The 26058-nt window shown below is 43.0% G+C and overlaps 2 protein-coding genes across 2 annotated transcripts in view; one reads left to right on the top strand and one right to left on the bottom strand.

Moving 5' to 3' along the window:
* LOC120794411 (Snf2-related CREBBP activator protein) overlaps window positions 1-15282 on the top strand; it is a 41740-nt gene extending 26458 nt beyond the window's left edge. Inside the window, exons 24-33 of the mRNA XM_040135483.1 lie at window positions 533-714; window positions 1766-2079; window positions 2193-2395; window positions 3686-3855; window positions 4067-4263; window positions 5106-5220; window positions 5640-5765; window positions 7485-7661; window positions 7959-8042; window positions 8853-15282. Of these exons, the coding sequence (XP_039991417.1) occupies window positions 533-714; window positions 1766-2079; window positions 2193-2395; window positions 3686-3855; window positions 4067-4263; window positions 5106-5220; window positions 5640-5765; window positions 7485-7661; window positions 7959-8042; window positions 8853-13865 (6581 nt within the window). The 3' untranslated portion in view covers window positions 13866-15282. The remainder of the gene's footprint in view (window positions 1-532; window positions 715-1765; window positions 2080-2192; window positions 2396-3685; window positions 3856-4066; window positions 4264-5105; window positions 5221-5639; window positions 5766-7484; window positions 7662-7958; window positions 8043-8852) is intronic.
* Window positions 15283-15625: 343 nt separating this feature from the next.
* stx4 (syntaxin 4) lies at window positions 15626-25722 on the bottom strand. The gene is made up of 10 exons (XM_040135704.1): window positions 25514-25722; window positions 24201-24305; window positions 22855-22954; window positions 22476-22550; window positions 22318-22388; window positions 20390-20498; window positions 19510-19583; window positions 18986-19123; window positions 18783-18893; window positions 15626-17175 (listed from the first exon to the last, which is right to left on the bottom strand). Exons 1-10 carry the CDS (start codon window positions 25541-25543, stop codon window positions 17095-17097), a joined length of 894 nt encoding a protein of 297 aa, XP_039991638.1. The 5' UTR covers window positions 25544-25722; the 3' UTR covers window positions 15626-17094.
* Between the last annotated feature and the right edge of the window lie 336 nt (window positions 25723-26058).

The raw sequence follows: 26058 nt of genomic DNA, 5'->3' as shown, positions 1-26058 counted from the left end.
TTTTTGCATATGCGCGTCTCCAACTCGTATTTAATCTGAGCAAGCACAGAGAAACTTTCCAGCTTCAGCAGACGAATGTGAAAAACAGCCTTCTATTATCAAACTCTGCACACACATCGTCCTGCACAGTAAAGCTCTAACAGTCAAGCGAAGTAACAATAAGCAAAACACTTTTTTATTTTTTTTTTTAGTGGAGGGGACTTAAATACTTCCCGTGGTTGACAATCTGACACTACCACTAATACTGTAATACGTGGAAGAAATTAAAAAAAACAACAAAAAACCCTGTGCTTAAGGCAAGTTAACAGTCAGAAAAGTTTACCATAAAGACTTTCAATAGTTAATCCAAAATCTGCCAACAATAAATCAACCAGTTAATAATACTTAATAGATTAGCTCTCACTTCCAAAAGGTTTTGTTTTTTGGAGGAAAAAGTTTCCCTGTGTTAACCAAATGCAAATCCATGTCCATTTGTATCCAGTTATTCACAACAGGCATGTTTGCTCTGCTTTCTCCTCTGTCCTCTCCTCAGCTCAAGCTCTGGTGACCACCGTGTCCTCTATGTTCAAGTCTTCAACGACACCACGCGACAGCAGCAGCAGCAGCAGCAGTCAAACCCCGGGTAGCATGAAGTCGAGGCCCAGTGCAGGGACAAAAGCCTACCCTCCACCCAGGAAAGTGCCTCGCCCACCTCCTCGATCTCCTTTCTACATGGTGAGCAAGTTGTTCCTCTTTTCAACTGATGCAATCCCCAGTTCTCGGCAAAATACACTTTGAGCAGTGGCATTTTTCAATATTTAGCGTTGATTTAGCTCATTGTACATTTGATTATCACTGTATCAGTTGCAAGATACATAAAGGAAGCTCTTCTCTCACCATGAAATAAAGAGTGGCGTATATTTACCTCAGTGTCGGAGAGAACCAGGCGTTTATATTAGAGACAGGTCTTTGCTTTGCTTCCCCTGTTCCTCAGCTAAGCAAACTCATAACGTCCTGAATGTTTACCTGTTATGGTAACCTGTAGTTACCATAACAGATTATACGTAAAGATTTACTCTACGGATCTGGTCAGAATGTGCAGTAAAGCGTTTCCCCTTACATGAGCTGCCAAACAAAATATTATAGCAACATGAACTCACGGACTTCCCAGGAACGCACCACTTAAATCTGCGAGTCTGCGGGTGCGGTCCGGACATCTGGATTCAGCCTTCGTCTTTTTCACCAAATGATGTCAAGCTACCTTGAATGACACTCAAGACTTCCTCCAGAATTTTTAAATTTAAAGTCCTGCAGCCTTTTCTTTATAGGTAGGCTTTTAATGTGAAAAAACACCAAGAAGTATTGAGTTTTGTTGACAGTAGCTTAACATCGATCAGGAGTTAAGCAAAGAAGAAAAGACTGGAATTAATTGACTTATGAAAATATTATTTGTTTAAAAAAGAGAAACTCAAAGCTGAGTGGTCTGTGTAATGTGACTCTATTGTACTGATGAATTAGTGCTGTGGCAATGTAAAATATATTAAATTTACCATGTGAGCTGTTGGCTGCAGGTAATTTCCCCCCCCTCAGCATATTTTTAGTGGCCTTTTATTAGTGACCTTCCTTTACTTGTTGGTGCTGGCCAGGCCACCGGTTATTATTGGCTCTGATATAATATATGGTTCTTTAAACAACCTTAAACATCATTCAAAACAGGCTCAGCGCTGTATTAACCACTTGAATCCCAGCTCTTCGTCTGACTAATGTTTACCTTCTTTCTCAACAGTCATGGCTGGCAGATAGCCATAAACAGCAGCACGACAGCCAGCTGGACTTCATCATTCGAGTCAACGAACACCACTGTGGAGCAAAGCCCGTGTACGGCCAGGAGGTTCTGGACTTTCTGACTTTTCTCCCCGGTCCCCGTCCCTCCCCAGCCGCGCTGAGCTCGCAGGGGGAGTGGGGCCGATCGGGTCACGGCAGCTGTCTGTTCGCACAGTGGCAAAACAAGTATGACTACTGGTTTCAGAGTCACGCTGTCAGAGAGGCCATCCACAGCATTGAGGAGAGGCTGCAGCTGCTCACTGACATCGTAGACAGGTAGATGTCTGATCCGTTGACTGGTTTTCTGACATAATGCATTACTGAGGATACAAGAGCTGTAACTAAGGGGAAAGATTTGTGCTTTAACTGTTATTTCCTGTTCATTTCAGGTTTACGTTCGTGATTCCCCCTGTAGAGGCTCCTCCGATCTCCATGCACTGCTGCCATCCTCCTCCCTCTCTGAGCCACAAGCAGGCAGTCTTCTCCTCCATGCTCTCAACTCAAGTCGCTCCGCTCACCCGCAGCCTCCATCGTATCCAGTGTAACATGAGGACCCAGTTCCCAGACCTGAGGCTCATACAGTACGATTGTGGTACGTTATCAAGATGCATAAAAGTATGGATTATTTTACACTACGGGGCAGAAAGACTCAAACAAAAGTTTAAAGCAGGGAGCGCTGATATTCTTTATCGGTTTTTAAAGAGCAACTTAACACCCTGTTTTAGCTTGAACATGCACCCTTCTGAAATTTAAACTGACACACACCACCCTAAATAACCCTAACCTTCTTATGTGTTTCAGCCATTTTAATGCCAAGATATTACATCCGACGAATCACCTAGAATTCATAGAACCATAGCTACATATGTAACAGTTACATTTTTAAACTATACCAGTCACTCGCATGACCCGAAGTGTTTTGTTTTTTTTTTCCACCTGGAATCGAAAGTAAAAGTGACTTCAGCGCCCCCCTGAGTCTCCACCTTTACTGCCAGCCAACAGTTGACCACTGTGTCTATATTTCGGGGGGTGGTGTGTGAATGTGACGTCGCCTCAGAGTTTTGGGGCAGAGCCCCTGGGGCATGTCGTTACTTTTTTCAGATTCTCGGGGGTGAAGTGAACAGAATCAGTGGATTTTCTCTGGAAAAATGAGAATAACTTCTGTTGCAATAAAAACTATGAAATGGAACCAGGATCAGTAGACAGTGTAATAAATTGACTGTAATTTCTGTAATGTACTAACTGAAGAAAATGGATTAAGTGTTAAGTTCCTCTTTAAAGTGGAAGTATGTAGCACTCGCTGTACAGCAACCACTGTGGCCACACATGGTAGTTATGGCGTAACAGCGGCACAAGTAAAGAAGACCTCAGTGATGCCAGTTACACGGCAATCTATCTATTTAAAGTTTGCTAACGTCAGCCGCCATAAGCTACTGGTCATACCAGACCCAGTGAGGCTTCAGCAGCGTAAGCCCAGAGTGTACTGAGTTTCCTTTTGTAAGAGGAAGAATATTTTATTTGTCGTTTCAAAAGTGAAGTAGTCTCGCTGATAGCAGACAGTTGTCTACATATTAATCCTATACAAAGTCCTTGTGATTTAAAATTTTCTCATTAAAACAGATTTTTTTTAATTAACGTGTAAAACCCTTGTTGCTGGAAGTGGATGCTTCAGGTAGATGTGATTTAGGAAAGAGTTCTTACCGTTAGCCAACTAGTCTAATGAAATAATCTCATCGATTACTTCAAGACTATTTTCAAGAAATGCCCCCATACCTGCCTGTGTATACCCCGAACGTGTATTCTACCAGTTTATTATTCTCCTCCGCCGCTGACTCTGTTTTCCTAAGTAATCCGTGTTCCTACTGTGTGCCCCCGTTTGCAGGAAAGCTTCAGACGCTCCACACCTTGCTGCGAAAGCTGAAGACAGGAGGCCACAGGGTGCTGATCTTCACTCAGATGACGCGTATGCTAGATGTGCTGGAGCAGTTCCTCAACTACCACGGACACATCTACCTCCGCCTGGATGGCAGCACCCGCGTGGAACAGAGACAGGTTAGTACCGACAATATTTTCAAATAATTCTTGATTTTCTTGAATGTTTGTTGTTTTTCTTTCTTTTCTGTTCATACAAGACAAGACTTGAATATATGGAAGTACTGTGTACAAGGATAAAATAAAAACGTAATCCTGTTTTCACATATGAAGCCAGGGACAAGCTTCTCTGTCTCTTATTCTCTGTGCACCTTCTTTACGTCTCCTTCAGGCCCTCATGGAGCGCTTCAACGCAGACCGTCGCATCTTCTGCTTCATTTTGTCAACTCGCAGTGGAGGTGTAGGGGTGAACCTGACCGGGGCCGACACTGTAGTTTTCTACGACAGTGACTGGAACCCCACCATGGACGCCCAGGCACAGGACCGTTGCCATCGCATTGGCCAGACCCGAGACGTCCACATCTACAGGTGACGGTGCTGCCTCGGAATTCACTTTGACCGGAAAAGTGTATTTACATGAGCAAAAAAAATGTGTGATGGTGGACTCCTGCTCATAAAGGAGAACACAGCAACACAATTCTAAGAAAATGGGAAAAGGCAGTGTCTCTTTAAATTCTTGCCAAATCACGTCTGTTTAAGCCTACACTTTCTATATGACCTTAATCACTTGATTAAAGCAGGAAGTATAAAGCGATCTTAGTCTCAGCTGTAGGTTTTTGTAAGCAAAGTTTTAAGCCTAAACGTAGATTCACATTGGTGTCAATGTAACGGAGGTCTGACTCTGTGTGGCGGGTAGTGGTGCCAGGATTTCCACAATCTACTTCTGAGGTCTTGTATATGTAATCTCAAGACACCTCTGGACTGGGAAGTCCCGACGCCTACATTTTCTCATGGCATATATTATGACGCCATTGCAGTAAAAGCACAGATGTAACTTATAACAGTAATGTTGGCTCTAATCCATTTTCAGACAACGAGTGCAGAGAGCGAGAGAGAGAGAGATGTACAGCACGCAACATAGAATCGAACCATGGACGCCCCGAATGTCTTCAGTTGACTTGTTTTGTCTGACTAACAGCCTAAAAACTAAAAATAGAAAGTTTACTCTCCTATATGGCAAAGAAAAACTGCATATCAATGTTTGGGACTTTTGCTTAAAAACGATGACTGAAGCGTTTAGTCGATTATAAAGATAGTCGCCGATCGATCAATCAGCGATTCGAATAAGGCCAGGGTATGTGGTTCACACTGCTGATCAACTACCTGATTTCAACAACGTGTTAATGTTTTCTGTTGATGTTCCTCTTTAGGCTGATCAGTGAGCGCACAGTGGAGGAGAACATTTTAAAGAAAGCCAACCAGAAGAGGATGCTGGGAGACATGGCCATTGAAGGAGGAAACTTCACCACTGCCTTCTTTAAACAGGTAGGAATTTACATCTGGTAGAGCCAACTTTGCTCAAACTGACGATCTACTGAGGGTTTTCAATTAATTATATGATTTCATACGAGTCACAGGGTAAGACCTGTTTTACCAGCATTTACAACATCTCTATTCCTGCTACACAGAAGCTCCGTCCTCTTCCCTTTTTAATTAAATTTGTTTAGTTCTACCTTTATAGTAATACCGCTTGTGCTTTTTGAAATATACCGACGTTGCTACATTTTCCAATTAATGCAGTGAATAAATGACACCATTAACACAATTGGTTGTTTTGAGTATGTTGTGGTTGATAATGTGAGGACATTAGGCTGCTCAAGTGCCTCTTATTTTTGTTTACAGGGTACAAAGAACCGTTTCCCTGTGCTAAATGTGCCTCATTTACATTTTTTTTTTTTCCCCAGCAAACCATCCGAGAGCTGTTTGATGTGAACGACGGAGAGAAACGAGAGGTGGCAGTGGAGCTATCAGTGCCCCAAGCTGAGGAGGAGGAAGCTGTCAACAAACAGAGCACCACCATTCTGGAGCAGGTTAGATGCCTCCCCGATGGTGGTGTGTGAGGCATAAGAGTCTAAAAATCTAAAGTGCCTAAAAACTTTCTCACAGTACTGTGTATTCTGTATTTAGCACCTATCTTTAGGCAATAATCAAAATTAAACATACCTTTTTTTGCAGCACATCCTGCCCTCTTATCGTGTTGAACTGGTTCACAGAGGCCAAAAATAGATTTTTGTAGGCTGTGAATAAAAAGTTATTTGATGGAACGAAAAAGGTGGAACCCACCTTCAAGGGCACAGTGCAGCACAGCGCAGTTATCACGTGGTTCATCTTCAAAAAAGAAATGTGTTTGAGCACATTTTGGATTTAATGACTTAATGATTACTTTTGCAAGATATACAGAGTTCACAGTCTGTTTAATGTCAAAACCTCTGCACCCAGCACAGCATTTTGGGTAATGACGGCTTTCCCCAGTAGGTATAACGTTGATAACAGCGCAGAACATAGTATAGAGCACACACACACACCAAGTTCTCATTTTTCAGAAAAACATTTAACCAGTGATGTTGATCAGTAAATTACACATTGATTTAATTACTCTCACACTGGCAGAAGATGATGCAGTTAACTTTTTAAATAATGAAAATGAAAAAAAAAAACGCACTTTCACCCTTTTTCTTTTTCTTTTTTTTTATTTTCCTGTTTGTTCAGACAGTGACCTTCGTCAGCACTAGGTAGTGCTGTTTGATACTGCACTTCAGTGGAGTAAGAGCCTGAAAGTAGTTCCTCCTTTCTATTTATTTAATTGAGAATCAATTCGGAGTCGAATTGTGGCACCAAGAATCGTAATTGAATCGTGGGATTCCCAAAGATTCCCAACTGTAACATCATAGATATAAACAGTGCGAAATCCGCTTCCTTGTTACATACTTTGGAAAAAGGAAAAAGTAATAATATATTAAAATTTATTGTAATTGCTGTGTTAATTGACTGACAGTATCATAGACTGTGTTGGATTGTGGGTTGTTTGTAGCTTTAATGGCGGTAGGCTAATGAGTGTTTTAAATCAGTTTATAGTGAGTCTTTCAGAGTCAGTCAGCACTAGGAGTGTTTCGTTAGTTTAGTTTAACCTGCGGGATTCCTGAAGCCTCGTGTAACGTGTTCTGCTGCCAAGGAGGAGAGAAATTCATGACGACTGAAAACGAGCTCATAGCGTCTCCCAAACACAGAAATGAACCAGGGAGAAAACCTCTCAAACACTAAGAATCGCAGCTGTCGTCGATTGATGAGCTCAAAAAGACTGAAGTCTGAAAAAATGCCACGAGAGAAAAAGAAAATGAGAAAATTCAGAAAAAATGATTCTGACCCTTTAACAGTCTGACAGGAAGAGAGAGAGTCTGTGACTGAGAGACAAAATACACTGTGTGTTTTATACGTTACAGTATTTCATGTTTCACTTATATGAGAAAAAGCTTCAATGATGAGGACTCGCTTCCACTTCGATTAGCGATATCTCAGGGAAACTTTCCCCACAGGCGGAGTGTAAAAGTTCTATCCTCAGAAAGTCTTTTTCTGTCTTATAATTCGGGTTGTCCTAATCTCCGGACATCAAATATATATCAAAATTTTGTTTAACTGTATTGTTGGGACTTGCTGAACCTACAACCTGACTGACAGTATTAATTGTGGTTGAGGTCAAACAGTGTGGCGGTATACGGATAACCCTGATCATCTTGATGTGACTCTTGCAGGCCCTGTGCCGCGCCGAGGACGAGGAGGACATCGTAGCAGCCTCTCAGGCCAAAGCCGAGCAGGTGGCAGAACTGGCGGAGTTCAATGAGAACATACCGCTGGATGACGGAGGGGAACAGGAGGAAGTGGAGGAGCTCTCTAAGGCTGAGCAGGAAATAGCTGCTCTGGTAGAGCAGGTGAATAATCATCCTAATCTGTAATTGAATTATTAATCGAAATCAGGCACAGAACATTGGTTTGAGCTTTTGAATGGCTGGATTATATATCTATAATATTAAAAAAAAGATTTATAAAGTTCCTATTCACACTTGAAATGGTAACATTTTTGGGGAATTGTTGCTTTTACTGCCAGTTGTCTGGGAAGATGGGGTTATGTCACATCATTCGGGATCGTGTTCTGCTGTAAATCTGAATTATATCTCTACACTTGGTTTGTGCTCAGTTGACACACCATATTCTCTTCTTACCTCCAGCTCACTCCCATTGAACGCTACGCCATGAACTTTTTGGAAGCCTCATTAGAAGATGTTTGCAAAGAGGAGTTGAAGCAAGCTGAGGTAAGGCCACATTTTCACCTTTGCTCAGTTTTATATGAAATAAAATTGTCTCACCACCTCAAGTTTCTAAAGTGTTTGATAATAAATTCAACTTTGTTTTAAGACTCATCTTAATTACTATCATCAACACAAAGGTAAAGGGGTGTACAAAGTAACAGCAACTTTTCCAATACTTTTTCCCTGCACTAAATATTAATGCTGCAACTAGCAGTTATTTTCATCGCAGATTAATCGTGTAGGCTATAAAATATTTAAAAATAGTGAAAAATGTCCCTCACAATTTCCCAGAGGTAAAGGCGGTGTCTTCAGATTACTTGATATGGTCTGGTAAAGAGAGACCAAACAACCAAAGATATTCAATTTTCTATCATATAAAACAGAAAAGCAGCAAATCTTTACATTTGAGAAGGTGGAACCAGAAAAAAAAATTGGCTTTTTTGCTCAGTAAATTACCTTAAACAGTTCCTCATTTATCCAATTTTTTTTAAAACTAATTTTAGTTTTGACTGACAAATTTTTATTCGCCTTTATTGTCATGGCCACTACCATTTAACTATCGCAAACAACAGCCAGTTAAAGGTATTAAAGGTATATTTGCATAACACTTAAAACTACAACCTTAAAATAAACATTGAAATTAATCAACACCTCTGAATGCAGTTCCCCCATCTGACTGTACTTAAGGGCTTTTGTGTTGTTATAAGACGTTTCAGTACCAGCCCTGTAGTTTCACAGAATCAAAATATGAACATGAAGACGTTTAATCAGATATGTAAAATCAAACATGTATATCTGCCCGTGTGTTTATAGGAGCAAGTAGAGGCTGCCAGGAAGGGCCTGGACCAGGCCAAGGAGGAGGGCCTCAAGCTTCACGCTTCATCTGATGACGACGACGATGACTTTTTGTCACCACCAGCTTCAGTGGAGCCCACTCAGCCAGCTCCAGCGCGCCGTGGCCGTAAACCCAAGGACAAGGACAAAGACAAAGACAAGGAAAAGGACAAGGACAAGACTGTCACCTCTACAAGGACAAGTGGTCGGCTTCGTGGGGCCTCGCCGGAAACTGACCCTGAGCCTACGACCCCTAGAGAAGTGCCTGAAAGACTCCGCCTTGGTCTGAGAGGACGAGGAGCTGCCAAAGACACTGGTACTGTGTCTACCACCCCGTCCCGCACAGACAATCTGAAAACATCCTCATCAACAAAGCTCCAAGACTCCACCAAATCTTCAAAAGCTTCATCACCCGCCAGAGATACCCAGACCAACAAAACCAGGGCTCTACCAAACCGCTCCCTTCCCAGTCCAGTGCCTTCCCCTCCTACAACCTCTCCCCCGGGAGGGAAACAGTGTGTTGTGGAAACTGATGGCAAGAGCTCCAAAGCAGGCAGAGAGGAGAAGGAGGGGGAGAATGAGAGGAGGGTGTCTGAGTCATCGGTTGAATCCAGCTGCCCAGTGGACCATCAGACAAAAGATGATGATAGCAAAGACCACAGCGCCATGTCTCCTCCCTCCACCAGCTCCAGATCACCTCGCAAGCGTCAGTCAGCAGATGGTGAAGTCCTGCGGGGCCTGGTTGAAGACTCCCCATCAGCGAAGGTCTTGCGGAAGCTTCCAGGGAGGCTTGTCACAGTGGTGGAGGAGAAGGAGCCCAAGAGGAGGCGGCGACGTGGAAGCGGCACTGGTGGTGGAGGTTCTTCAGAAGAGGCAACAGTGGAGGAGAACACTGCTGGATTTGTCGATGAACCGAACAAAGACAATACACCACCAAGCCCTGAAAGCAAACCTAAAGGGACTGTTACTAAACCCCTTCAGGACCAAGACTCTACCCCGAATCCCTCTGTGCACCCACAGCCTGTCAGAGGTTATCCTCCGTATTCCCCACCCCATCTTTCTCCTGACATGCCTGTGCTGAGAAACCTTCCTGTCCGGCGCAGGTTGGAAACTGAATCTCGCATGGCTGCTCAGCTGGGAGAGCAACAGCAACATCTAGGTAGGGGGCGGGGAGGAAACCAGTCCAGGAAAACAGACACACCACCAGGCAAAGATGCCACTTCAGCCTCTACAGAGTCCAGTATGAATTCTCTTGTGGCACCTTTGAAAAGAAAGAGGGGCCGGCCCCCTAAGACTCCCCCTAGTTTACCTGAGCCTGACAACACAGTGACTCCTTCCCCACAGCCCACCTCGCCAAGTGAGGAGGGAAACCCCTCTCTCTCCCCAAAACGTAAGAGGGGTCGTCCCCGCAAAGACTCCACAACCATGCCAGATGCTTTTATTGATGGGCAGAACTCTAAAAAAGAGATGACCTCTACTGATGTGTCTGGTTTATCAAAAACCGATGCTAGCAAAGAGCCACCAGCACCATCTCCTCACAAGTCGAAGACCCCTATAGCTGCTGTTGTTGGCACAAGTCAGGACTCCCTGTCTGCCACAGCTGAGGAATCCGACACTAAGACTGAGGTTTCACCCCCAGTTTCAGCCCCTGCTCCAAAGCCAGTGCAAGCCTCCACATCAAAAACAAGTGAAGCCTCCACACCAGTCCCCGTTTCAGTCCAAGCATCACATGCACCTGCAACCCAGGTGACCTTGCCCATTCCTGTGGCTGCCTCTACATCAGCCTCAACCCAAGTCGTTAGTTCAGCTCCAGCTACAGTTCCAAGCTCAGACACATCAACCCATGTTTCTTCTGCATCCTCTCTCACACCTTCCACATCTGCCACTATCCCAGCAACTGCTACCCCCACTACCACAACTCCACTGCCACCTACCAGCACTGTCTCAACATCTCTTCCAGGTGTAAAACCAACACCTCTCGCTTCTACAGCTCCTGTAGAGCCAAAACCTTCAGCTTCTACAACTGTGCAAACAACGGGACCAGACACTGCCAAAACCACTACAGTTCCCACACCAGTTGATACCACACCACCCAATTCACCATGCACCAGTGCTGTCGAAGCAGTTCCAACATCTGTCCCTTCCACACAGATCACAATAGGTACTACCATAATATCAAAAACAGTAAGTGTCACACCAGCAGTCACCACTACAGTGAAAACAGTCACAACAAATAAAACTACTGTTGCAAAGGACTTTCCACAAGCCTCTGCGCTGCCACCTATGTCTACTACAGCTACCGTAACATCTGTCCCAGCTGCCAGTTATTCAAGCCCAGCTAGAGCTTCACCAAAACAAACCTCAACGTCTTCCCCCACTACAGCAACAAATATGACAACAGCTACATCAAAAACAGTCCAAGCTTGTCCATCAAACTCAAAAACAACTCTGACAACGACTCCAGCAAAAACAATGCAAGCAAATCCATCAAACCCAACAACAATTATGACAACTCCAGTAAGACCAGTGCAAACAAATCCATTAAACACAAGTTCTACTACAGTCCCAACAACATGCCCAGCCACGTCTTGCAATGCTTCTACGACACCATCAGTAACATCAGTCACCACATCTTCTGCAAATACAGCTCCATCAAGGACTAATGTAACAACCACCAATGTCCCTACCAAACCAGTGCAAACAGTGCAAGAGGTTACACAGGCAAAAGTAACAACAGTGGCTGTCAAGTCCCCAGCAGTATCTCCTGCTGAACCTAGTCCACTCTGCACTCCGTCCCCAGCTACGTCTGCCAGCGTTACCACAACCGCAGAAGCAAAGATGGTTGCAGTAACTTTGTCACACCCAACAGGAGTCAAAGTAACAACACCGGCAGCAGCCCTTTCCAAAGAGCCCCCTTCAGCTTCAGCTACCCCTGCCACAACTGCAGAAAAGACTGTCAAGATCCCACCCCCAGTAACAACTTCCATAGATGCTACACCAGCTCCACAAACAGTTACCACAACTACATCATCCACAGAAAAGTCCGTTACAGTTGCCAAAACAAACACTATTGCAACTACCCAAGTATCCATTGCCACAGCCTCTCCTGTGCCGGTAGCAGCAACCACAGCAGGTTCAACCAAAACAGCCCCTCCTGTGTCCACCCCTCAAACATCTGCAGTCATTTCCCCCAAAGTACAAAACTCTGCATCCACAGGTGTTTCCCCAGAGGTGTCCACACCAGCCCAGACGCAGTCCTTGCCCCAGATACCCACATCTGCTCCTTCTAGTGTTTCATCTGAGAAGCAATCGATAGAGTCGAAACATGAAGTTTCTGCATCTAAAACTGACTCAGAAACAGTGACAAAAATGGAAGTAAATGCTGTGGAGGCTCAAGAGAGGACCAGCAAGGAGGAGGATGACAAAAAAATGGAGATCTGTAAGACTCCTAAAAGGAGAAAGGTGGAGAGTTCCTCTGAGACCAAAGACTTGGAGCCAGGAAGGGAGGACGCAGGCGGAGAAGCAAAGACAACCACCCCTTGGAAAGAAGAACCTAAGCAACAGGTGGTGGAGGAAATTACTGAAGATCAGAAACCCCCCAAACAGAAAAGGCCCCTTAGTCGCCAGAGTAGCCAGGAGTCAACTCGCTCTTCTTCACCATCATCAGGGGGCTCTACAGCAACCCTCACTCGTCATGCTCACCACAAAAGGACGTATGAAAACAGACATCCTACCAAGAAGAGGCGAATAGACGTCACCTCAGAAGCAGGGAATGAGGAGACAGAGGAAGAGGCTGGGGAAGAGAAAGGGGAAGGCAGTGAAGAGGAGCTCACCACCACTACCTCTCGGAGGAGGCGTTCCAGGTCTTCCTCCTCCTCCTCAGACTCTGACAACAGCGAAAGCAGGAAGGAGCACCGGTTGACTCGTTCAGCCAAACGCAGGCTGCAAGATCAGGAGAAGGAGAAGGGCAACAAACGGCCAGGAAAGAAACCTGCACGCGGCTCTGACAGAAATGCATCAATCAATGCCAACACCTCTACAGGTGGAGAATCTGGCAGTGACACATCTTCTGTCAGGATCACCAGAAAGTCTGCGGGATCTCAGCCACAAGACAGTAAAGCTCAGACAAACAGTGCCCCCTCGTTGCCTCCTGAGCCTGAAGTTCTGGGGAAGAGATGTTCGGCACTCAATGCAGCAGCCAAGCTTCTAGCAATGAAAGGCAGAGTGGACACCCCTGGCCACACCATGCGGAAAGACTCAGCGGCTAAGGCCACCGGGACTTCCCCTGCCTCCTCTTCTGACAAGAACCAAAAGCCTAAAAACAAAAGTGTACCAGCCTCTCCTCAGAATAACTCTGTAACTCTTACTAATAATAAAAGCGGCAGCAACAAACCCTCAACACCCAATCAGTTGAGCCGGTCTGCTTCCCGCTCCACCAGACAGTGCCCCGGTTCTCTGGTTCCACCCTTGGAAATGGAGTATAAGAGGTCTAAGCCAGAGGAAAAGGAGAGTGGAAGTAGGAAGTTTTCAAGGGGAAAGGAAGGTGAGGCTGAGGGCCGATCTTCGTCCAGGGGCCACAGTGCCTGCAGCAGCATGAGCAGTGACGGCGAGGGCGACGGTGGTGGACGCAGCAGCAGAAGTCGCAGCAGCAGCAACAGCAGCCAACGTACCCACAGCATCAGCTCTCAAAACACAGAGCACAGAGAGTCCCGCTCCCGCGCCGCTTCCTCTGGCAGCGAGCGCGAGGGGGACCGCAGCTCAGATCGGGCAAAGAGTAAAGACAAAAAAAAGAAGCAGGGCCACCCACAGGAGGGCCGAAAACACAGCAGGAGGTCTCAGAAGCCCTCGCAGGAGGTGACCAGCAGTTCAGGAACTGAGGGGACACCGGACAGGGTGCTGCGTAGCGTCACAGCACTTGCAGCGGTGCAGGCCAGGTCACCGGCCGCGAGCACCCGCTCCTCTTCTAGTCAGCATCGTCACAACAAGACATGATCGGTGTGCCAAAGGGAAAAAACGGAAGCAAGAGTGTTGTTTCAGAGCACGATACGAGAGCATGTCATGACCTCCAAGGTTACTGCTTTGTCTGCACTCTAATAAATGCAAGGGATCTGAGTGCTGCACAAGCCAGGGACCTCCCTGCCTCTTGGGCCCTCTCCCTTTCCAATTGGAGCTGGTCCCCTCACCAGCTCAGCTATTGTCGGCTGGGGGAAGGCTCAGGGAAGCTGGACTGAGAGTAAAAAATATGGCGCCATCATTGTGCGTCCGTACACAGACAGAGATGGAACAGTGGATAAATTCAACACTGGGACTTGAGGGGTACAAAGGTGCAAGAGGTAATAAAGGCAAGTTGTTAGTTCACATTATGTACTGTAATCAGTAAAGACTGGAACACTCAGATCTTATGTGTTAAAATGGGATTATACAGCACCCTCTATTAGGGTTACAAATGAAAAGTCATTTGTGTGACATTAAACTTTTGAGTGACCAGTTGTATTGTAAGTTGGAGGTTTTAGAAAGTTTGGTTTTCAAAATTTGTCAGCTGTCCTGACTATTGTTTCTTTGTAGTCAGTTGATAAGTTATGCATATGTTATTATTTCTTCCAGGGTATTAGGAAGAGAACAGATCTGTCAATGTGATCTTCGCTGCACTATGCTGGAGCTTGTCTTGCTTGGGCCCCTTTTTTCATGTCGATTTCTGTTCATTGGATTCATTTTTAAATCCAGCCTTGTATTTCTCATTTGCACATCTGATAATGTGGCCCTCGGCTTCTGAGCACATTGTGGTCTGGTAATTCGTTTTGACATCAACTTCGGTGAATTAATTGGTTCCTAGTACCTCACGATGTATCTCTACAGTACGAAGATGTATTAACTGAAGTTGCAAATTGTCTTCAAAGATGTTACATCTGTAGACACGATCCAAATCCTCCCAAAGGCAGTTATTGTTAAAGTCCACTTTGTCATGTATTTATATTAAAAGGGCAAGTAAATGTTATCGAAATTAAAGAGTGCCTCTTTGGCCAAATGGGTTTGAACCTCAGTTTGCCTTGTGAAGCACCTGAAGCAGGGGTGTCGAGCTTCTCTCCGTATTTAAAAAAAAACAAAACAAACAAAAAAAAAAAAGACAAAAAAAAAAAAAGACAAAAAAAAAAGATACAACCCCCCCGCAAAACATCCAAGAAAAGCACCCTGTGCATCAGTGCTACCAAATTCATGTTTTATTTTTCACCTGAATTTTTTTGTCAGTCACTTCATTGCTCTTCATTCATGTAGAAAAAAATAAAAAATAAAAAAAAAATACTTGGACAAAATATGTGAATAAAATTACTGGTATAGTTCCAGATGACTGTAAATTGTCGATTTCCTTTTGGACTTGTCTAAACGATTTTGAGCAAAGGTTATATTTGGAGGGGGGTGGGTGGGGGGGTGGGGTAGTTTATGGTGATGGTCTTATTTTTGATTTGTCTCTCTCTTCATTTGTTGCATTCCTTTGATCCCTTGTAATTCCACATTATTTTACTTGAAAAATTAAGACAATTACAGTTGAATAAAAAGACCAAAAATTTGTTGCCATTTTTCATTGTTTTGAAGGTTTTTGTTGAACTGTGGGTGAAACAGAGGTTCGTGTCACAGTCGTCAGGAACTTCATCTAAAATACGTCCACATGGAAACGTGCGGAAAAAACGGCCAGAATACTTTTCAAGCTTGAGTGTGAATTAAACAAGAACGTCACATAATGATACGAGACAGAATAATAGAACATGGCAATATTTTATTTTAAAAACAAATCTATTAAAATGAGTGTGATGCAAAATTCAACAGCCATAATTTTACACAGTAGCAAAGTGGCTTCTCTGCGCTCCCTCAATGTTTTTCTGTCTGCTGTGAACTGTGCCGACAGGCAACTTTTCCACTTCCGAAGGAGACTTGAGTGAGGACTGGAGGTCCTTTAACGCAAACATTTTATTTTTCTTTAAAGATCTGTCATATTGTGGTGCACAGCAGGTACTGTATCTCTCCGTAAATTGGTTTTGTGGTTCTTAAACGCATTACTGCGCCACGGTTTTCCAGCTAAATTATCCTAATTCCTACACCGGCAACCCGGAGGACAAATGGGAGACTTTGCACAACGTGACAAACAGGTGAAGAAAAATAACAGCTTAAAGTCTAATCCGAGTATATGTGTGTAAGGTAAAGCCAAGGACTCAGCGGAAACATTGATGTGTGAATTGAAAATGTGTATAAACAAAACAAATACTCACTCCATCCCTTCTGGACAATGTTAGTGCACAACAGCACATTCTCAGCTTGACATAAAAGGAGAAGGCACAGTTTTTAAAAGGTCTTACAAAGAAAAAAGATTTCATTATGTGTTGTTGCAGAACTTTTCCCGTAGCAGCTTACGCAACAATGTTCAAATCATAAATACAAACTGGTAGGACAAATACAAGGGGGGCCTTGGGCCTGTGACTGTAGCGATGAGACCCCTTTGTAAAATAAAAGACGGGGGGCTGTTAATTTCACCAAAAAAAAAAAAAAAAAAATATTTACACTTGTCACATGTAAGCATTTGAAACAACTTTCAAGTTTTAAAAATCATCTGCATAAAGTACATCTCAGCAATATAGGTTATGTACAATTATATTAGTCTATAAAAGAAAGCCCTACTCTACTAATTTTTTTGTTTTTGTTTTTTTAACACCTCCAATTCATCCAGAAACAACGTAACAAGAATAAACGCACATTTTTCCTGAGTACAGTATGTTCAGCGCCAGTGTCAGGTTTCAATACTGCATTGTGCCGTGCTCAAGGCCACTTACTTCTTTTTTTTTTTTTTTTTTTTAAATGTAGGAGGGGAAGGGGCCCTGACGTAACAGTTCACAATACGTCCTGGCCTTTGTGTTGTTGTGGACCAGAGTCGCGGTGGGGGGGCAATACAGCCGAGATTGTGGTCGTTTGAGAGTTAAAAACAACAGAGAGCACATCTCTTCTTTTTAAAAAAAAGAACAAACAAAAACAAGAAGGCCCGTTTAGAAGACAGCACGGTTAGAGGAAGACAGAAGTGAAACGTGAAAAACCGAGGGATGATAACAGAAAATCCAATGACCACATAACCCCGTACATCCTGTGGGCTGATATATTTACATAAAAAGCGGGATTTCTGACCCCACAGTTTGCCTCTGCCAAGACCGAATCTACTGCCGCCTCACACGGCCTGGTGTTAAGTGCCGAAGGCCGAAGCCAACGAGATGACTAAGATGAGGATGAGGATGGCCAGACAGATCGCGATCCAGATCTTCTTCTGCAGTGGACGACAGACAAAAGGGTTCGTTAGCATACAAGCAACATCAAACAGGCTGGACCTTGAAGACAACGTAAAAAGGACAATTCACTTTCCTAATATGACGTCATTCCTGTTGAAAGAGGACGTTAGGTCAGGAGACAAGTCGGAACAGGCACCCCATTGATTTTTTTTTTGTTTAAATTTGCAAGCACATGGAAAAAAAACCAGATGTTGATGTACGTAGTGTACACTTTTTTTTTGTGGCTAAAACAGCATTTTAAAATGACTGATAGTTGTGTTTTGTGTGATCTGGAATCAAACACACACTCAGTTGGGAGTTTATTAGGTTGTGCAATAAGTCCTCCTTCATGAAGGTTATAATGTTACGTTTCTGTTGAATCTTTTAGAGGTGTCGAGTCAACCGTGTGATCAGTTTAGAGGACGTAGTTTGTGGTGCGTTGTACGGACAGATGTTTTGACTTTTTTTGTCCACCCCATTCATATTAATGAGGGTAGACTGGATAATATGTGGCCCAAATGATTTTTTTTGTTGTAAATGAATTAATTACGTAGTTCAGCATCCTCAAGTGTCTCCAGTTTCTGCCTCGGTCTAAGAGCAGGGCTGACTGTAGACGCTTTAAGGACATTTGGTTTGATGGCAGGGAAGAGGGGTGGGACTACTTTCAAATCTGTGATGGCTTTATTGGCCAGATTTTGTCTTCACCTCTCCTGGGAGAGCGGAGTTAAGCTCTCTGTGGCCCACTTCCACTGTCAGCGTCTACAGACTTTGACACGTGGTGCCGTTAAGTCCACAAAGGCTCACGATTGTCCCAGCAAGTGTTTTTGACGTCCCTGGTTGACTTTCTGAGCCCTTTATAGGCACTTTCCCCACGTCCACTATTCTGAACACTGTGCTCAAGGGAATAGCCAAAGTAGTATAGTTGAAACAGTGATGAGCATTTAACTCCAGAGACAATAAACTAATGTGTAGTTTTCTTCCTTCCGGTGGCAGAAGTTGGACTTCAGACACGTTGGTTTGGTCCGACAGAACTGTTTCACTGATCAACGGGGAGCGAACAACAAAGGCGGTTCATTAAACTCCAGTGTTCAGATATCAGCCTCACACTTTACGGTACAGAGAAATGTCTCCGTGCAGGTGAAATCATTTCACAAAGTGCCATCGGGGCTCGACTGTGAATCGACTGTGTTAGTGTTCATTTTTTATTTCGATGTAACTGCCGGCGATGGTGACTTTGCGGCTGTTTTTCTTGGTTATTTAAGGGAATCAAACCTAAATTTAAGGGCTAACGTTCTGTTTTGTCAATGCACAGTATTTTCAACCCTCACACGACCAACTCTGTATACAACTGTCTTGAGTTGTCCAGTGACGTGAATGTTCGCAAGTCGTAAACATTAGGCGGGATATGTGCCGGAGTGTTTTCAGTTTCTCTAGTTTTTGTGACAGACAAGATATAAAATGTTAAATAATGGGCTTTAGAGCTGGTACTAAAACTGGGCCCATTACAGATTTTCCAAGTTCCCATTTGCCCAGTTCCAGTCCCAGTGAGTTAAAGTGTCCATGCGTTGGTGCCTTTCGGGTTGGTGTGTGTGAAACCAGATTGTACCTTGCGCGCTTTCTGCTGATATGTGACCGCTTTCTCTGTGTTGTCCTTTGCTTTCTCCACGTAGTTGGCAGACTGTTTGATGTTGGTTTCAATCTGGTTCACCATCTCCCCCTGCAACAGACAAAGAAGAAAAAAAGAAAATCACAATCAGATGCTTTTTCAAACCCAGACGAGCCTGACAGACTTTACCAGCGTCGCTTTACCTGAGCCTCCACCTCCATGGCAAGGTACTGGAACATGTCATGCAGGTCTCTGATGCTCCTCTCCAGCTTCAGGATCTCGTCGTGCCGGGACTCAATCTCATTCAGAGCCTGCTTCGTAGCTTTAGCATCGATCAGGATCTGTGCAGCGCGGTGCAGATATTTGTTAGCTGTAAAGATTTCTATAGAAACGTCTGCCAACAGACACGAGCTCTCAGGGTCTCGTCTACAACAAAGGGCGCAGCAGCAGCCAGCTATTGAGCTATTGCGACACTAAGGACACACACATATGGGCTGCACATGGTTTTCCTTCGCATGCTTACCACATCTGTTGTCCAGTGAGAGCCACTAGAGAGGCTACAACAGATCAAATCATTTCATACATGTCATTTAAGGACACTGCTACAGGTGGGTGACCTGCAACTGCAAATGTGTTTTTCTGCAAGAGGTGTTGTGGTTTCGAGGCAGGCAGTCGCACTGTTCACCCACACCCCACCCTTTTATCTTGAAAGTTCACACGTACTCACGTTTTGAGTGAAAACGTCCGTCTGCCCACTCTCGAGCATCGCATCCAGCTCCTCATCCGACACGTTGGTCCCAGCTAAAGCGAGAAGTGTAAATTAGATCAGCGTTGTAAGAAGTGCTGCAGGAGAGGCACTGAAGACAAAACTAAAAACATTCCCTCTGAGTTGAAACCTGAAGTCTTCTTCTATCAGTCTTCTGTCTTCGCTTCCTGTCAGTCTGCTGTGAATAACTCCTTTGCCTTATCACTTTAGGTGAACTGTATTAAGACACAATGCAGTGTTTTAGGGCTGCAGCTAACAATTATTTTCATGATTATGAATTAATCTGCCGTTTTTTTTTGTTTTTTTTTTTCAATTAATGGATTAAAGTTCGGTTTTATAAAACATCAGAAAACAGTGAAAAAATACCCCAGAACCCAAAGTGACGTAAGTAAATGTCGTGTTTTGTCTGACAAACAGTCCAAAACCCCAAAATATTCAGTTAGCTGTACATAGCTCTATCATCAAACCAAACAACTGATTAAGAGGAAATAACTGGCAGATTTATTGATGATGAGGAGGAGAAGTTATATTTGTTGACAAATAATGTACACTAATAAACACAAAATGTCTTTATATCTGCCTACAACTACAATATAGGGTCATACTCATTAAATCATGAAATATTGTATGTACTGTACAGTGTTTATAAATGCTACATTGGGGCAGATACAGTAAAGCGTAACCCGACAGGGTACGGTAGACAAAAGTGAAACCCTACAGCCAGGCAGCAGCGGGGGGGGGGGGGCGACGATCGGGTCAACTGTAATCTCCCCGAGTAAGACCACAGACCACAACCTCGGCACGCTGACACACACATCACAGCCCTGCTTCACGCACTCACTGATTTTGAGCTGCCTCTGTATTCTCTCCACGTTGCGGTCTCTGTACTGGGCCTGGATGGTGTTACAGTAACCCATCAGCTCCACAAACTCCTTGGACAAGACCCCGTGCTGCAAAGAGAGGGGAACAAGTTTTGGCGTTTTGTTTTTGTTTTGTTTTTTAAATTCCAGTTTTACTTCTGTTGGCAGAAAATTCAAGGGTTGAACTCGGGTTGAAGGATAAACTGTCTTGTAAAAGCCCAAACACAAGCTTAAACAGAATAGCCAATATAAATACAGTCCTCTGTCAAGAGATATGTATTTATCACAATACCAATGCACACAGTGGCCAGTTTATTAGGTACACCTGTAAAATCTGTTGCCATTCAATACAACTGCTCTGCCATATATTCTGACGCTTGTTAGAAAAAATTCTTACCCTTTACGCTCATGACTGTGCAATCACCTCGTATTGACCTTTGCTATTATTATTATTACTTGTGTGAGAATCTGTCCAACTCTCTCATGACAACAGAGGCTGCGCTCAGAAGAGGAGGTGAATACCAGAGAGGAACAGGGCACTCTTGTTCCTCTCCTCAAGGCCATCTCACTGGTCTATTCCTGTATGATAAGCAAACAACTATCTTCACCATGTGTATTGATGTGTGTCAGCGAGAATTCAAGCCTCTGCCCATCTGGCACATGAGAGGGATGGCAGAAGAACCGGAAAGCAGACAACTCGTTGCTGCTGTACTGAGTTGTGCCGCTGTATGGCTCGTCTCCTTGCTGCAAGAATAAACCACTAGCTTTGACTTCGGGGAATCCGTGTGTTATTTGGGAAGTTTCCTAACACTTTACAAAGTTAGAATGTTGAGTTATTGCTGACGTTGTCAGAAATGTTTAAATTCAATTACGTTTGTTACTGAGGTGATAGTTAAAGGCGATGTTGTACCGGACGACAGGATGTTGAGAGAGTGTTTTTGACTTTTTGTCCTCTCCATCTACATACATTAGAAACACCTCTGAATATAATGCAGTCCAGTACAACACCACCACTATGACCTCAGCGATAAAACATATTAGCGCTGCAACTGACGACTATTTTATCGTCTATAAAATGTCAGAAAATCTTGGAAAATGTCCAGCAAATTTTCCCTGAATCACAGATGACGTCTTCAGATGTCTTGCTTTTGTCTTGATGTGTTTTCCCACCACTCAGCTGACAAACTGGGCAGTGTCTGTTTTTGGTGGATGCAGTGAATTAAATACCTGAAATATCTCAGTATTTTATCACAACATTGCAACTTTCCTATAATTAAAGACATAATCCAACAACTTTTAACTATCAACACCTGCTCTAACTGTGGTTTCCTGACACAATTAGTTTCCTTCCAAATGAAATTAATTCAAATCATGATATCCCCTGTGTTTCCCTATTGAGTTTCCATAATCAATAATTTTTTTTTTTTTTTTAATGTGTCATGTTTATATGTTTCACACCCACCTGCTGAATCCACCTTGACTTGAAATCTCCCCATAACTATCACACTCCGTTTAGAGGAGCATGTGCAGGCTGAGTTTAATATTCTGAAAACTAAAAGTGACTGAAGGGAGCGTTTCTATGAAAAATTCACCTGTTAAACAGAGCGTGAAAGGTTCAAATCAGCCCTTTTGAATAGAATGAAACTTCTCTGACAATGAGCCAGTTTCATCATAAATAAAGATTTTTTTCCCCCTGATTGAGCTCTTATTCTGATTATTAGTGGAATTAAAAGGCTTCATGCAGCTGCAACTACAAATGTTAGATTTACAAATGTTCTGATATTCTAAGATGTGATGAGATGATTCATCTGTGGAAATTTGAAATGTAATTCACAAGTTATATCCTTAAAAAGGAACCAGGACTCCATACTAGGATGTTGGGGCACAAAAGCGACAATTAAGGTTCAACCTGTGTGCGTTGCATCCGAACGTTTATGGGTATGTATTTCCCATCGTCCTCTCCCTTCTTGGGTTCAATACCTGTGGAGAAATAATTGATATGTGTATTTTAAGTGAACAAAACAAAAAAATAAACACTGTGTTCACCTCTTACTCATCAATACTCACTCTTCAGTTTTCTCTGGATCTGGCTTGCCAGCGTTTTTATCTCCTCTCGAAGAGTCTGCAGCTCTTTCTTCATACCTAAAGCAACAGGAAAACAGCATATTCATCACACAAAGGCCCCGTATGAGACAATGTGAGTGCTCTTTGTGTGGACAGACATTCACTAAAACAGAGAGGATGTAAAAAGAAACTTGACTGGCATGCCTTTTCCCATGAGGAAAAAAAAAAAAGTTTTTAAATAAACTAGTTCTATACAAGTCCATTGTTGGTCACTTCACTGTAGAAGACTCTCTCAATTTTTTTCAGTTTTCTTTAGATGGATCAATGGTTTGGATCAATACCCAAGTCTCGACCAGCTGATGGCCAAAATGAACATACTTACTCTCCTCTGGCAGCGCCACACCGAGCACAGTTTTCTGTTTGTTCTCAAGGTCAGTCACCATCCTCTTGAAACTCTGCAGCCCCTCGTGAATTTCTTGCACCTACAGACCAGCAAAGAAGTTGTAGTTTTTAAGATTTACAGATTAATCACTTCACAAATCTCTCTCTATATATGTAGCGTTAATTTAACTCAGGTTTGAATTAAATCTGTTAAAAGATCTAGCAACAAATAGTCAGGGTTGTATCAAAGTTGGGGGTTTTTTTAATGTGAAAAAACCCTGACCGTGCAACCATGATGATTTTAACCCTCTAAATTTAATCATCAAGTCCTAACCTGTCTGTGACACCTCAAGAGTTAGCTGGTTAAAGGCAGGAACATTGTTAAGAGTTGCAATCTCAGTTGAGTATTTAATTAGCTGTTGAACAGAAGATTATTCCACAATCATTTTAATAATGTGCATTATTGATAATGAATTATTTAACTCATCTATCAAGCAAAAATGCCAAACAAGCTCTGGTTCCAGCTTCTCAAACAAGCAATTTTAGGACGAGACCTTGGGCACTTTGCCATTTTTATATTTATTACTGTTTTTTGACGTTTGAAATAAAGTAATAATTAAATAATTTGTTAGTCTATGGCCAAGTAGAATAATAGGAGATAGGTTTGAAGTATGCCAGCATGATGCACATGATAGTCTGTAGGGCTGCAAAAAAAAAAAAAGAAAACAGCTATTCCCCAGATTATTTTCTGAATTTAAAAATTAGTCATTTGGTCTAGGAAATGTTAGAAAACAGTGAAAATGCTCATTAGAATTTTTCCTAAAACCCAAATTGTAGTCTCCATATTGCTTGTTTTGTCCAATCATTAATCCAAAACCCAAAAGATATTCAATTAACTATTATAGAGAACCGAGGAAACTAGCAAATATTCACATTTGATAAATCGGAACAAGTGTATTTTTGGCAATTTTTCCTAAAACTGATCAACTTGTCAATCATTCGCTTCAGCTCCCATAGTATGGCAATAACACTGGTTCCTTATTCGTGGCAGCCCAGTACAAGGAGACTGGGATTAGCAGAGACTGAAATGTTGACAAAACAAAATTCAGACAAGATTGCATCCATGTGACCTTTTCTTCTACTCAGAGCCTCAGCACTGCATATTATCCCTCTCTCACAAATGTGATGCTTCGCTTTGCTTGAGTTTTTTCCATGAAAACAATTGGTTATAGAAGGATAGTGCTATGATTCGAAATAATCCACAGACACAAAACCTTTAAAACAAGACTAAGTAATCTCAGGTGATCAATGTGTGGAGTAATGGTAACGATTTGAGTGTAAATTCACCTTTTTGAAGAAGGCTTCACTCTCCTTCTCCTCTTTGGCTGAAGAGGTTCCAGGTTTGATCATCAGAGCTTTGCCCTCCTCATCCTCATCTGAAGCCTCGGCATTCTGCAGTCACATTGACACAAAATAAGTAAAGAGAAAAAAACGCATTCAGTGCTTTCGTACAACGCTGAGGTTCGCTTCTAGTTCAGAGGTTAAGGGGAAAGTTTAGGGGAAGTTTATTATTGTGAAAGTGTGTTAGACATCCGTGTTAAAGCCTTAACGCTGTTTAAAACCCATTTTCAGATTTGTGAAACAATTATTTAATTTTATGAAAGAAAAAAAAAGAAAAAAAGAAGGCGACTTCTCTTTGTTTTCTGCATCCAGACACCAATGTAGTTTAAAACCCCACATTTACATTTGTCAAACCCGGACCTGATTGACAAGCGGACCCAGGCAGGTATTTAAAACGCCGTTTCTGATCTGTGAACCCGATAAAACACACACACACACACACACACACACACACACACACACACACACACACACAAAAACGGGACGATTTCACTGCTTTTATCTCATCAGACCAGGTGTAGATCAAAACCCACTGACTAACAGGGAGACTATAAAGCCTGCTTAAGACACAGTTTTAGATTTGTAAAACCTTTATTCTGTCTGTGAAAACAAACAAAATACAGGCCATCTGCCAGCAATCAGACCTCATCAGACCGGGTCTAGATCAAAACCCACAATACTAAGACTTGTCAAATCTGGACTAGATTAACGGGAAGACTGTAACGACTGCTTAAGACACAGTTTCAGATTTGTGAAACCTGTATCCTGATTGTAAAAACACAAAAATGCAATCTCACTGCGTTTTCCTCAGCTAGACCACATCAGACCAGCTCTAGATCGAAACCCGTAGTTACTAAAACGTGTCAAGTCTGGACTAGATTAAGAGGGAGAGTGTGAAGACTGTATAAACCTCAGGCTCAGATCTGTGAAACCTGTGTATCGGTCGCAAACTTGAACGTATTCGCTTTCTCCGCATCTTAAGCACAGCAAACTTCACCAGCCCTGCCCTGTCCCGGCCTGGGAGATCCTTTAAGGAGGAACGGAAACTGGAAATAACCTCTCGCTAAAGTTAGCATTCAGACGTGGGAAACTGTTTAAGACTTTTATTGTGATCAGGTATATCGATTTACTCTCAGAGTCAAAGCTGTCGCGGTGAAACGGAGAGGTTAACGGTCGTTACTCGACAGACGGAGTGAACTCGGCTAAGTTAGCAGGCTAGCGCGCCGCTGCTAACGTTAGCCGCTTACTTTCAAACTCACATTTCCTAACTCTTTAGTCCGGTCCCGCATTTTTCAGGCTGAAGCAGACGGTCAGGCGTCAGAGAGGCTGCGACCCTACAGCGAAGCGTGGTAAGCTGTTCCCAAGCGGAGACACTAACTGTTAAAACTGTAATCTTTGCTCTAATGTCATTCAATAAGTAAACTCCAGTAACAACACTTCTTCTTGTGCTCTTCAAAATATTGAGCCTTAACTCATTGGCGCCACCTGTGACGGCGACGTGTAGCTGCACAGGGCAGATATAGAATTCTACATTTCTACAAAGATGTACAGTTTATTTATTATTTTAACATTATTATAATTAACTTGGATATTTTCCCATGTTTATTTAATTCAACTGTTTTGAAATTTTCTTTGTTTCGTACAAAGTCACAGAGCTGACCAACGCACGAAATGTTAAAACAGAGAAAATAAGATGCAAAAGAGACGCAAAATGATCCCAAAGACAGGTAAAACAATAATAAAGAGATGCAAAATTAAAGGCACACAAAATGACCACAACGAGACACAGAACATGTACAAAGAG

This window comes from Xiphias gladius, chromosome 9 (assembly GCF_016859285.1).
Source record: "Xiphias gladius isolate SHS-SW01 ecotype Sanya breed wild chromosome 9, ASM1685928v1, whole genome shotgun sequence".
Classification (NCBI taxonomy): domain Eukaryota; kingdom Metazoa; phylum Chordata; class Actinopteri; order Istiophoriformes; family Xiphiidae; genus Xiphias; species Xiphias gladius.
Note: the sequence above shows the minus strand (reverse complement) of the source record. Positions and strands in the feature narration are given on the sequence as shown.

What these genes read in the sequence shown, in the direction of transcription:
- stx4 (XM_040135704.1), bottom strand. Translation starts at nt 25,543, where the DNA reads ATGCGGGACCGGACTAAAGAGTTAGGAAAT. An exon ending in TGTGGCGCTGCCAGAGGAGA is followed by an intron (nt 22,551 to 22,854) that starts GTAAGTATGTTC and finishes CTGTTGCTTTAG; the next exon opens with GTATGAAGAAAGAGCTGCAG. An exon ending in GATCCAGAGAAAACTGAAGA is followed by an intron (nt 22,389 to 22,475) that starts GTGAGTATTGAT and finishes ATTTCTCCACAG; the next exon opens with GTATTGAACCCAAGAAGGGA.